At 39.3% G+C, this 13,150-nt stretch overlaps 1 protein-coding gene across 1 annotated transcript in view; it reads right to left on the bottom strand.

The window, feature by feature from the left end:
• PXDN (peroxidasin) overlaps window positions 1-13,150 on the bottom strand; it is a 154,689-nt gene that overhangs the window by 42,285 nt on the left and 99,254 nt on the right. The window contains exons 15-18 of the mRNA XM_077811568.1: window positions 8,309-8,417; window positions 7,568-7,725; window positions 2,876-4,379; window positions 2,336-2,470 (exon numbers count right to left, since the gene is read on the bottom strand). Coding sequence (XP_077667694.1) covers window positions 2,336-2,470; window positions 2,876-4,379; window positions 7,568-7,725; window positions 8,309-8,417 — 1,906 coding nt within the window. The remainder of the gene's footprint in view (window positions 1-2,335; window positions 2,471-2,875; window positions 4,380-7,567; window positions 7,726-8,308; window positions 8,418-13,150) is intronic.

The following is a 13,150-nucleotide window of genomic DNA, read 5'->3' as shown; positions in this document are numbered from 1 at the left end:
CTTTGTATTCCTTGCATTTTTTAATGGGCTGCCAAATTGAGTGGATGTGATCAATTGTTGAATACCCTGAGCAGAAATCAGCTTGTTCTCTGCTTTCGTGCATTTCAAGATCCTTCTTAATCCAACTGAGTGTGTCATGGGTGAAGATCTTGTGAGAGGAATGCAATTGGATGGTAGTTCTCAGTTCTTCTGGATTGCCTTTCTTCATCAATAGTATTGTTTTTGATTTCTTCCATGCATCTGGAACATGCTTGCTACTGATGTAGACAGTATCTTCAATAATAATACATTAAAAAACTTTATCTAGAGTGGCTTGTGACCAGGCCTGCTCTCTCTTAGGGGCTGTCGTGTAGCCTCCAAGAAATGGACAATAGCTCTTTAATCTTTTGCAACGCATAGGACTTTATCAGTTTTTGAGTCATAACCTTCAAATGGGAGGACCTCAGTAGTTGTCTGGACCTCCTTTAGTACTCTCAAAGGGTGCAACCAGGAAGCCCTGTGCATGGCAGTGGAGTGTGTCATTGATTGTGCTGCCATGTCCAATGCGTCTAATGCTACCTGCAGGGATGTATGAGTTACCAGTTGTCCCTCAGCTACAAAAGACTTTAGTTCCTCTTTAAATTCTTGAATTTATGTGTCTGCCATGTGATGCAGAAGTTCCTGAAATGTTTTTAAATAGTCAGACTGAATGGACATGGAGTGCACAACTGCTTCATCTGGTGAGGAAGAGGAGATCACTGCTGAGATCAAGTGCTTCTCCATTTGCAGGTGTTCTTCCTCACTTTCCCATTCTTACTGGGGTATAATGTGAGTCAGTGCCAGATGTCCTTCTCAAGGAACCACAGGTTTCACAGGGAAGGGAGATCTATATCTAGTGGTGGTAGCAGAGCTAGGTTTTCTTGCCAGATCACTCAGTACCAAGAATAACTTTGCTGCCAAGAAAGTCAGTGCCAGGAGCATCTGTGCTGCAAGATTCATCACCAGAGTCACTGGCACTGTGTGCATCAATACTACTGCTGAGAGGCTGGTACCAGCAAAATGTGGACCGCTGCCTGAGACAGCGCCCTATGGGCTTGGGGACCAGGTTTTGCCAGGTTGTCAGAGGCACCAAATTTGTGCTCTGAAGTACCCTTTGGCCGAGCAGTGAGAGATCTATGCGTCCTTTTATTAGGTTCCAGGGAGGGTAACCAAGGCCTGTACTTACTGTGGGAACTATGCCCCTTCCAACTCCTTTCAGATAACTAAGTGAAGGACATGACTTAGCTGCTCTGCTGGCCTCAGTGGATTAAGTTTTCTTTGAAGAGTGAGCCTAAGAGCGGAGTTGGGCAGCAGGTCAAAGGAGCACTGACTGAGGAATCCTGCTGAGGCCTAATTGGCCTTTTTTTCCCTTCAGTTCTGAGGAAGCTCACATTGAGTGCTCCTGGCGAAAACGTTTAAGATGGGCCTCTCTTGCTTTCTACATCCTTTTGGAGAAGAAGCAACAGATCTAGCATCTATCAAGCAAACGATCCTCTCCAAAACAAAAGAGGCACCTTGAGTGTCTGTCATTAAATGAAATAGTTGCTTCATAGGAAGGGCAAGTTTTGAAGCCCAGAGGCTTAATTTCAGCCATAGCAGCTCATCCCCATTAGGGTGGGAAAAATCCCAAACACTAATAGAGAGATTGTTGTTGTTGTTTTTACATATAGCTAAGAGGTGTAAAAAACAAAAATCACTACAATAACTATGCTAGTATTACTAGCTAACTAGCCACACACACACACACACTACTAGGAAAGTTACACAGTATGCAGAGAACTGGACATTGCAAGGTTTCCATCTCGCAGGCATAGGCAGTAAGAGTGCAGGAAAGGCCCCAGTGGACACTGCTGGCCAACAGAATCCAATCTCATGCATGTGGATGCATGTGTGCATCAGAAGTGGAATACACATGGACAATCACTGAAGAAAGATTATTTTCTTCAATTTACAGTGAAGTAGTTTTAACAGTAATTTGCACAAGGGCAGTCAAACAATGTCAGAAATAGGAAAGTCAGGAGTTCCTGGGTCCCAGTCCCCTGCTCAGTCAGCTACTCTGTACTGTCTGTTGGAGCTTTATATGCTATTTTCACCATAAAAGATAACAGGCCTTAAAAATAACTAAGCATAGCTGTTATTTCAGCTGCTTTGACAAACTATAAAATCAGCTTTTTTATCTCTTTCATTTCTATATTCAGATCATAAAAAAAAAAAGAAAACAGAGTTTGCATTTGAAAAAAAGTCATTCAACAATTTAAAAAAATAAATAACTCTATTCTAAAATCACTTAAGTTTTCCACGGACATTTTGGCTTTACCTGTCTCCATCTCGAAGACGTTTAAACTGTGTATTCAATAGACACATCAAACTTGGCCCCAATCGGCTACCAGGAACTAAATCTTCTACCATAAGAGCAGGAAATAAATCTATGTTCAGAGGTGAACCATAGAGCCTATAACAAGAGAAACACAAACAGTTATGTTAAAATTATACATTTATAAAAGCATTCAGTATTATGACAAAAATAAGGGTAATGGATATGAACTATTCACAGCAAAAATGACTGTGGTATTAAATCACCTTGAGCATTCTCTTCCTGGTGGAGTGGAGAAATCAGATCTCTATAAGTCTCACTGGGGAAAAGACATTCTGTAGCTTATGCAGGTATTGGGGAACCCTGAGCCCCCTATATATATCTCCTGATGTTGGCAGGAAGTCTTTTGGAGATTCCTTTATCCCTTTCCTAACAAATACTTCCTTCTAGGTTAGACATTTAAATAACTATTATTTTCACATGCACATTTAGATATAAAAGCATATTTGAATTTTTAACAGTTCACCTTCACCTCAAGCTCACCTGCTAAGTTTCTCCCTGATTTCAGGATTCCTCATTTCGTTTTTCAGATCTTCAAAAGTATGAGCTGAAGAAAGATTACAGTAAACTCTAAAATCATGGTAGGGAGGAATTCCATGATCTCTGCCTCTCTGAATATTCATAGCTGCCAGATCTAAAGCCACGGTACGTGCCATGGAGAATAGTCTCTCTGTTAATTCTGTATTGAGTAACTGTGATGGTACTCGCATCTTACCAGCAACACCAAACAATCCCCTTAAAAGTGGATCAATGCCTCCTTCATTTACAATCCGAAAGGGAGAGAAGAATGCCTTATGAAGAGGTATATGGCCTTGTAGAATAGGTTCAAAGTTTTCATCCAGCCGATAGAGTAAGGGATTGATAAGTGTGTGACCAAACCTAAAAGCGGCAGTTGCAAACTCATTAGTTATGCCAGAATTAACATTGGGATCATAACCTTTATATTCGCCAAGCATCTTCATGCCTACCTCTCCAAAGATCTTAGGTAGCCAATGGTTGTATGTTATATGTTGCACTTCTGCACCAACAATTTTGCGTGTTTCATGATATATTGTGTCCCCATCCCAGTGTGGGTTGAGTTTCAGTAACTCTGTAGCAATTCTGTTGTGTTCCCTAAACCACAATGTATGCATACTGGTGAGACCCAGTTGCTCATTAGCACGATGATCCCCAGCTAAGAAGCAAGGAATTGGGCTCTCATTTTCATCTCTCATGCATTCTGTTGGTGGGCCAGTAGCAAATGGAAGAAGTGGCTTGCCAGATCTCTGTACAATGCCCTGTCTCAGAAGACCCCTTTGACTTGCCAAGTCTCTGATTTCTTGTGACTCATGGTCTGAACTGCCATACACATTGGATGCATCAATATACGAAGTCAGCTGGTTAATCTGTTCTCGTGGGTAAACAGAATTCATCAGAAGAGATGTCATGCCACTTCCACAAACAGGACTGGAGCGTACAAAAAACATGCACCGTGCACCATTTCTAACTCGGGGGTCATTTGGTGGTACCATGATTGAGAAACATGGAGGATCGTTGGTACAAACTGAACTGCAGTGCTGACCATCAGAAAACCTGGCTTCACTAAGAGCAGCAACTGTAGAGTCAAGGTCATGATCAAGGAACTGACCCCATTGCATTAGCATGTGAGTAAACTGATCATCAGGGGTTATTGTTTCAGTTCCTATTAGAGATGTTGAAACCAAGCGAGGCATGGGGAGCGTGTATCCATTATAGTGTCTATTAGGTCCAATGCCCCTAGGCAAATTAAATCCATTTTCATAGACTGATTTTAACAAACGTTCAAAGGCTGTCAAAGAGGCTCCCCACATCGGATGCTGCAGGTTATTGCAAGTTCCATCATGTGTCCTGTATTTCTGGTGAAAGCACATATCTGAGCAGTTATTCACTCGCCTATGGGCTGTGCAGCCTGACAGATTAGCTATCAGGTTCAAGTATTGTGGAGATACAAGATCGTTATAGTGATAGCCTGAAACAGAACAGAAGCATAGGGAAAATTAAGGACTTATCAGATTTTGGATGCAAAATTACAAATATACTAGACATAATTTTATCATCTTTTGATTTTAAAAAATCCCACACACCCTTGGACAAATTCAAAGGAAAAATAATTTTCATGACAACAATGATACAAAGCTTTTCAAAAGATCTCATCTCCCACTTAGCCACCTAAATGAAACAGGCAGATTCTGGAAAGTACTCAACACAAAACATCTGCCATTGAGAATAATTTGAAAATCTGCCCACTTCATTTAGGTGCCTAAATGGGAGATGAGCTCTTCTGAAAATCTGGTCATAACTAGATACTGAGAACATTTGAAAATGTGGCCCAAAACTAATATCAGTTGAAGCTTTTCTACTCTCAGAACTCTGTTATCTTATACAAGCTTTTGATCACTTCAAAATATATTTCTTACTATTATGTATTGTTTTATAGGTTATATAAATATTATAGCAATATAAAAAAGACACACACACTCTCCACCCTACTCAGAATACAAGTGCCCCATTGTGCTAGGAACCATAAAACACATTGGTAGTTGTGGTCCTTAATCTCATCAAAAGACAAGTGAGTGTAACAAACAATAGGTAGGAAGACGGGAGGAAGGATGAGGTTAACTGTAATAAAATAAAATGTTTACATAGGCTAATAGCATGCACAAGTAAATGGTAATCATTCAAGAATAATGTTACATATGATCTGAATGAAAAATTCAAAGAGTAGGTGTCAACTAGCTGCCCTACAAATAATATTTTCAGGACTACTCTGGTCTCTGAAACACTGCACACCATGGTGCAGAATCATTACTGGCTACTAAAGAACAGAACACAGTACACTGTTTTGAGGATTTTTAACACTTTAAGATGAGGATGTTGTGGCTCTGCTGCTCCAATGCCTGTCCTTGTAATCAAGTCTCCCTTTCAGTAACACACCTTTCTAAGTTATCTTCATTTATTATAGTCTTCTGAATCTCTCTTTCCTTTTGCTCTTTACTTGTGTGCAGTTGAGATAAATGATTGTATGCTGTGGTAATCCTGGTTTCCATCAAAATTTCTGGAACAAGGGTGTGAGCAGAACCAAACTTCCACGTTTTTGGACAAGCTGGCCTGAAAAAATAATTTTTGCCACATACTCCAAATGTAACACATTCCTGTCCATTACCACACAACTATATATAAGCCTGGTTTAAGATTTTTTTCTGAAGTGATAGCAAGAGAATTCTTTGGGATACAGCTGAAATTTAATAGTTTCATTTAGTCAAAAGTTCATAGATTGGCAATTGTTAGGTTCCCCCAATTTTTATGCTACAAAAGTGGGACCCATCCACTTGTTCTTTTCAACTTTAGTAGCAGCTTACATTTGTTAGCTTTGAAAACACAAACCAAGCAAGTGCAAGGACTAGGGTTAGAAATTTAGGGGGAGGGTGTTTAAATGAAAACAGATTCTCTTTACATTTCTAGTTTTGTGAAATCCTGGGGCCATGGCTGTGGATTTTGCAGGGACCAAAAGCCAGCTCTGGTTGTGAATAGTTTTCAACACTATAAAATGTTGTCTGAGATAATTAGCTTGACTTTTTAAATGAATTCACTTTGGACATGCTCATGATCCTATTGTATTCACTTTCAGCGAACATTAGAATGATTGTTTTTACTAGCATTAAAGTTGATAAAAATTAAATTTCAGTGTTTCATACATGAGTATTCATGAAAAAAGAATGTTAGATTTGGATGCACTAGTATTTATACTACAAATACTTGCATCCAACCATAGAACAAACAAAATAACCCTGTGATTATCCTAATAAACTGCAATTTCTCAAATGTTAAGATTTAAATACTTGCAATTTGTAGTTAAAAATATTGAAGAAAATGTCAAACGATTCTGAATGATTAGCAGCAAACTCAATGAAATTATGATCTGTTTGTGGATGTTCTGTAGTCAAATAAGAAGTCAAATTTGTGAGACAAATTATTCCTTGCAAATTGTTTGCTCAGCATTATAAGTAACTGTCCATTTTTACTAACAAATCTTATAGTGGTTTAATTCTACTAAGCTTACAGTCTTTGGCCTTGTACATATTTGCCTAATTCAGGGTCACAGTTAAAGTTTTAGGAAGTTACAGTGAAATTCTCAATTATAAACATCAAAAGTAGTATTTATAAGTTAAAATATTTCCTCAGATTCCATTCTAGCTGTAACATTTGGCTACTGCCACACCTCAGCATCTCTCCTAAAACTCCATCATTATTTCCAAAGGCTTTAGTCATAAGTCTCACACACTGACACATTACATTTCAACTGCCAAAAGCAAGAACTTATAGGCACGGCAGAACAATTAGCTTACAGTTCTCTTTGCAAGTGTGATTAGCTCTAAATTTTCAGGCTGGGCATTAGAATTCTAACTTCTGAGTTCAGCAGTTAATGAGCAGAAATATTAAACTTTACTTTTTTCTTACTATTTATAAAAAACAACAAAAAACATATTTCTTAATAGCAAATTAAATTTGAGAACAGACTCCCAGGAAACTGTTGTAGCTTAGTTTGATACTATACTCTGCTTTAAGAACAAGTAACAATTACTGCAGGAAAACTGGTACAGAAAATGCAGAAATACTGTTCTGTAAAGTGATCAAAAACAGTGCACAAATCTTTGCTGTTTGATTATATCCTCTCTGTGATAAGACAAACAGGGATTCCCATGTTTTCTTTTGATGCAATAACCAATATGAATACTGTCTTAATAGTACATACGGAAAAATTCTAATTCTTCTAAGAAACTATTAGCCAAATTCACCCCTTTGTTAACACCTATGCAACTCCATGTACTTCATTCAGTTGCATTACTTTTAACTGAGGGAAGAATTTGACTGCAGCATTTTTTTCCTTAGTATGTCAAATAGTGAAGAATTAAAATAATGTACCAGCACATCTCAGACAGACAAGTTACATCAAAATATAGCAATGTGTGAATCAAGGACCTAATCTTTATTCACGTTGGTGAGCTCTTGCACACTCAAGGAGCCACAATGACTTCAACAAGAGTAATAGCTGCACAGTGGGGCACAGAGCTTTTAAAATTAATACTCCTTGAAGCATAATGAATTGAAATGACTTATACACTACAAAACACAGAAAGTAAGGAAAAAGGTACTGACTTGTTCCATTTAGGTCAACCATTAAACCATCTTGTACATGATCTTGAATTAACTGCAATGTCCTTTCAAATATTTCTCCAGCTCTTGCTTGCTCAACAGTGTAAGGATCTCTTGGGTATCGAAATAAGGCGAGCAAATCATTTGGAGAACGAGGACGACTAACAGATAATTGAAAAATAGTAAGTGTATACACAAGTGCTATAAGACTACAAATGGTTTAAAAAGTTTCTGCAACTTAAGATATCACTAGATGTGATTGACTATACCTTTGTTACTCATCCCAAAATGGAAGGCAAAAATAAATAAAAATAAATATCTACATTTAATACAAGATGACTGAAAAACATATTTAAACATGCAAATAGATTAAATTTGTATTAAAATGCATTAGATCCAACATTAAAATACCAGTAGGCTTTTGAATAAAACCAAGCTTTTTAAACATGTTGTTTCCCCCCAAATAGTTGAAATAACTATTCAAGTCCTATTAGCTAAATTTGTTTGTCAGTGGCACTTAGTGCAGTTTTCATTTAAAAACATAGGTTTCTTGCTAAATTGCTAGCACTCCAGAAACTAATCAACCAGATGCTGAAGTTTGTTATTTAAAACCATTATATTGTCTCATCTTTCAGATGTGTAATAGTACTGTAGTCAAATAGGTTTACTGATTGTAGCATTTCTTTCAGTATATCCAAAATTAATTTTGACTTCCCCATAAAAAAACCCCAAAGTACATGATACCTGTCAAACAAATGTGTACGTGTTGAATTTATAGCTCTGTCAACAGTTGCAATTGCTTCAACGATTGATGTTGCTACAAATGGATCTCCATTTCGACTGACATTAGGAACTAGAAAAACATGAAGTTGCATATTACTACAAACATTACTGCACACAAAAAAGTTACTCATATAAAGCAATGTCTAGACACTACATCATTTCAGTTTCACAAAGAAAACCACATTTCCTTAAGTTTTACTTACTCCAAATTTAAAATGACTAATCATTTGGGAACTCTAATGAAACACATTTACATCCCTGCAGAATTAAGTTTTGTTTTGTTTTTAAATGCCGGTTACAAATAAGTGTTCAATTAAAATGAAACTACTGTAAAAATAAGACAGTGTGTGAAAAATAAATAAAACTATTTAAGTAACTGTTAAGTAGTCTTACAATTGTTATACAACCATGACCAAAGCAAAAAAGTGAACTCAATATTCTAGCTCAGCTTCTGCTTGTGGTGCAGCATATAAGCAGCTTAAAAGTTGCAACCAAAAGCCTAACCAGCATCCACTAAAGTCTATGGAAACATTCCCATTTATTTCAATGGATATTGGATTGGGCCCCAAGTATATGGGTTTAAGTGGATAACATGAAACACGACAGTCAAAAGCCCCACATTTATAGGCTTCATTTTTAATTTTAGAACATGTATAGCTGTATTACATAAGTTCAAAGAGGCTTTTCCTAAAAAGCTGTTAGAGATTCCCAAGTAGCTATGAGGACTTGTTCATGGTTATAATCTTGGGATCTCTCTAGGAAGCAAGAGAGACCACTTTGGGGGCCTTAAATCTTTGTTTTATTTTCAGCATTATCTAGCCTCCGAAAAGTAGGACAAAGATCACAAGTTCATAGACCACAAATCTTCATAATACTAGCAATGCAAGATCTCATGGGTCCATGAAACTACCTTTTTACGAAATGTTTGGTCAGCCACTGCTGCTGTTGAAGTGCAGCTGGGTTCATACAATCTACCCCTTAGTGCCTCTCTCCTACCCTGTGTCGGGGGCCACCAGATCCAGTAGCAATACCGAAAGATTCCCCAGAGTGGTTGGTAAAGTGATATTGACGGAACGGGGGTAAGGGTGGGGGGGAAAGAGCAGGTTTGCAGTGGGTACATAATCTCTTTGATCATTACCTACCTCACATGGTTGCTATGAGGCTTAATGTTTGTAAAGAGCTTTGAGATCTTCAAATGAAGATGCTATACAAGTGAAAAGTATTTTATTAATAAAGTAACAGCACTGTAACTTTGAGACCACAGCCAATACGCCAGAATGGGATGGGTGAATATACAAAACCAGCTTTAACTCTGAACATCCTTGCTCTTGTTAGTTTGACATGAAAGTTTTACTTTACAGTAATATTTTTGTCCAATGTGCTTTTTAAAACACCCAGTGCACTCTTCAGAGCAAGGTTTCACTACTTTTGCATAACTGGAAGCTCAGCGACCGGTTCTATTACAGCTCCAGTAGAGTGGTCTTTCTGAGTAGTGATAAACACGCTTGGAAAAATAATTTTTGGGATCTGTGATGGGGTGTGTAGCTCCTCCCACCAGCCCTGCAGGAGCTGAATTAGACCAGGTGGGCCCAATCAGCTAATTAGGCTGCAAACAGTGGAGCTTTAATCTGAAGGCAGTTAATTAGAGAGAAGCTCACTTGCAAGGGACAGGCGGGTTTCTACAAAAGACAGGAAATTGGAAGCAAAAGGGCTGGCAGGGAGAAGGTTGCAGTTACTCCCTCGGAGAAAGGAGTTGTGTTTAAGAGGCTGCAGAGACAAGTTGCCTAAAGTTACTACCTGGGAGCAGGGAGAACATAAGAACAGCCATACTAGGTCAAACCAAAGGTCCATCTAGCCCTGTATCCTGTCTTCCGGCAGTGGCCAATGCCAGGTGCCCCAGAGAGAATGAAGAGACCAGGTAATCATCAAGTGATCCATCCCCCGTCACCCATTCCTACCTTCTGGCAAACACAAGCCAGGGAGCGAAGAGACTGGCAAACCCAGAGAAGTGGGGAGGGCCAGGAGGTATGGAAGCGGCTCAGGGAAAGACAGCAACATGCAGGGAATGGACCTTGGCTGCTGTGTAGAGGGTCCCTTAGCTGGACCCCAGAGTAGCAGGTGGGCCCGGGATTCCCCTGCCAGCTAGTGGGAAAGGCACTCTGAGGCAGTGAAGTGAAAGACTGCCTGAGATTACTGGAGAGCAGGAACTTTGATACACATCTTGTCTCTTTCCCCCTCACCCCCGGAAGGCTGGAGGGCTGACTCACAAAGAGAAGGTTATGGTTGATGGAGTGAGAGAACAGCTGCAAAGGTGAAACTGATGGGGTGTAACTGCTGGAAGGGGCGTCGGCCTGACCAAGCTAATCTCCAGAACCGCCAGGAGGCGGCACCATCCAGCGGTGAGTAGAGCAACCCATGACAGGATCTAAACAATGGAAGCAATGGTCGGATATCTAAAGACATTTTTGCATTACTTTATTTTTGTTTTAAATATTCGCTACCAATCGCTCACTTGTTAGACTGATATGGTAAGCAAGTTTACCATTCAAAGACCGAGAGTCTCAATGTTTTCAAAAGGTGGGGGAAGACTTATGGGGGTCCTACAAAAGTAGCCCAAGCAACGAGGTTTCCTTTGGTGTTTTAATCTTTAAAGAGCAGGTTCAAATTTTTCAAATATAGTTTTTTAAATTAATAAACTCTATCCCCATTGTATCCTGCCTTAAATTTAAGCCAAAGTTTTTAGAAAGTTGCAATCTGGGGTAGGACACAATGGAGAAAGATCTCCCAGAAATGATACCAGATTGCTCTGTGAGCTTTGTTTATGAGGGGAAGTTTGTAAGAAAGTTTGATTTGCATCATGCTTTGAAAATAGTCAGAGACCGCAGTCTGAGTCTGTGCGACATTGAGGTGAAGAGAATTTTGTTGGCTATGGTTTTGTGGATGTTGTGACATAGGAAGGGCCACACAGGGGCCTCAGGCAGAATCTGAAACAGAGGCCCCCCATCCTTTTAAAATAAAATAAAATTAAAAAAAATTACCACTAACGGGAGGCCCCAGAAAGAGGTTCGGGGTTGGATAGTGAGCCAGCTCTGCACTCACCCTGTAGTAGCAGCTCCTGTCCTGCAATACTGGGCCCAATTCCTTGCTCTGGGCATTGCAACCTAGAGCACAGAGTCACAGCTCCACTCATGTTCGGTCCAGTCACTCCTCCGTCCATCACGACAGAGGGGCAGCCAGGCCAAATTTGAGTGAGTGGTGCTGTGACCCCCAGTGCCAGGTCACAACACCACTCAGTTTGGGGGCCATCTTAAACAGGGGCCCAGGGCAAATTGCCTCTTTTGCACTCACCTCTGGGTGGCCCTGGACACAAAAGAAGAACTGAGATGAAGTATCAGTTAAATATTGTATAGTTCATATAGCATAATATTCTTCACTTCTAGTCCTAAATTATTGTGCAGTGCCACGTGGCCACATTTCACTGGATTCTCAGGTAATACAAGTGGCTTAAACCTTGTTTGTTCAGATGATTAGGTAGACATCCTTCCTTGTTCATGGGGGAAAATTGCCAGACTTAACCGTGGCTTTATCACCTCAAGGTTGAACTACTTCAGTGGGTTTCGTCTGATGATGATATTATTCAGTTACACTGAAGAACATTGTGGCTACTGCTTATCGGAGCTGGTTAGAATTAGTACATTACATCTGCACTATGTGAATGGCACTGGCTTCTGATTTGTTATGGGGCAATTCAAGGTTACATTTAAGACCTGACTAACTTAAGGAACTTTCTCTCTATGCATCACCATGGTGGCTGAGATCAGCTGATACCTTTGTAGACTGTCACTAGATTTGCATTCCTCATTAACTGGAAATAAAGATTTTTTCAGTGAAGGTCTCCCAACTCTGCCATTTGTGTCCTCTGGTGTTCTGACAGAGCTCAAGTTCATGACATTTGGAGCTCGGAGCACACCACTTATTTTTGGTGAAAAATGTGTTTGACTACGGATCACTGATGAAGCAGTACATGGGGTGGGGGGGTGGAGGAAGGTTGAATTGTCTATTACATGTAATATAATTTTATGCATTGCATGTTTTTTTGTGTTATGTTATGTGCCAGAGGCCAGGGCAATCAGCACAGTAAAACATTTATATAAAAGTTAGCAAGAGCGAAACAGAACTCAGGCCAAGAAACAATAACCAAATATTTTAAAAAAATATGTGGTAGTGTGTTTCCATTTTATATTACACAGATATTGTGCCATTCTTACCTAGATTTAAATTAGTTACTTAAAAGAAAAAAAGTGTACACTATATTGTGTAAAATTTTCAATGTACAATCAGTAAGAAGAGCTTTGGGATTAGTCTCTATAAGAGCATGGAAGTATTACAAATGATTTTGGTAGTCTCTCAGCCAGCCTATTATTTTTATTTATATTTTTACCAAGTAATTTGTTCTTATACTGGCTTCTTATAAACAATTAAGACTTTTAGGAATTCTTTGTGGCAGCAAACTATTTTCCAATTAGTCATTGTAGATCTACCTTTAAAAATGCCAGAGGATTTACTGTCTAGTCATCACAAAAGTCAGTTTGCGCATGGGACTAGCAAGTTCAGATAGAGCCAAAAAATGTCTCAAGAGGAAACTTGTGTGGCCCCCTGCAGCCTAAAGCATTCTTTCGGACTTCAATCATGAATATGCTCCAAGCATGCTAGGCTATGAAGTCACACAGATGCTTCAATATTAGAGATTTTGGATGACTTATTCCCCAAGGGCCAGATTTTGAACCTCTTACTCCCATTGGT

This window comes from Eretmochelys imbricata, chromosome 3 (genome assembly GCF_965152235.1).
Source record: "Eretmochelys imbricata isolate rEreImb1 chromosome 3, rEreImb1.hap1, whole genome shotgun sequence".
Classification (NCBI taxonomy): domain Eukaryota; kingdom Metazoa; phylum Chordata; order Testudines; family Cheloniidae; genus Eretmochelys; species Eretmochelys imbricata.
The sequence above is the reverse complement of the archived record's forward strand: the minus strand, read 5'-3'. Positions and strand labels throughout refer to the sequence as shown.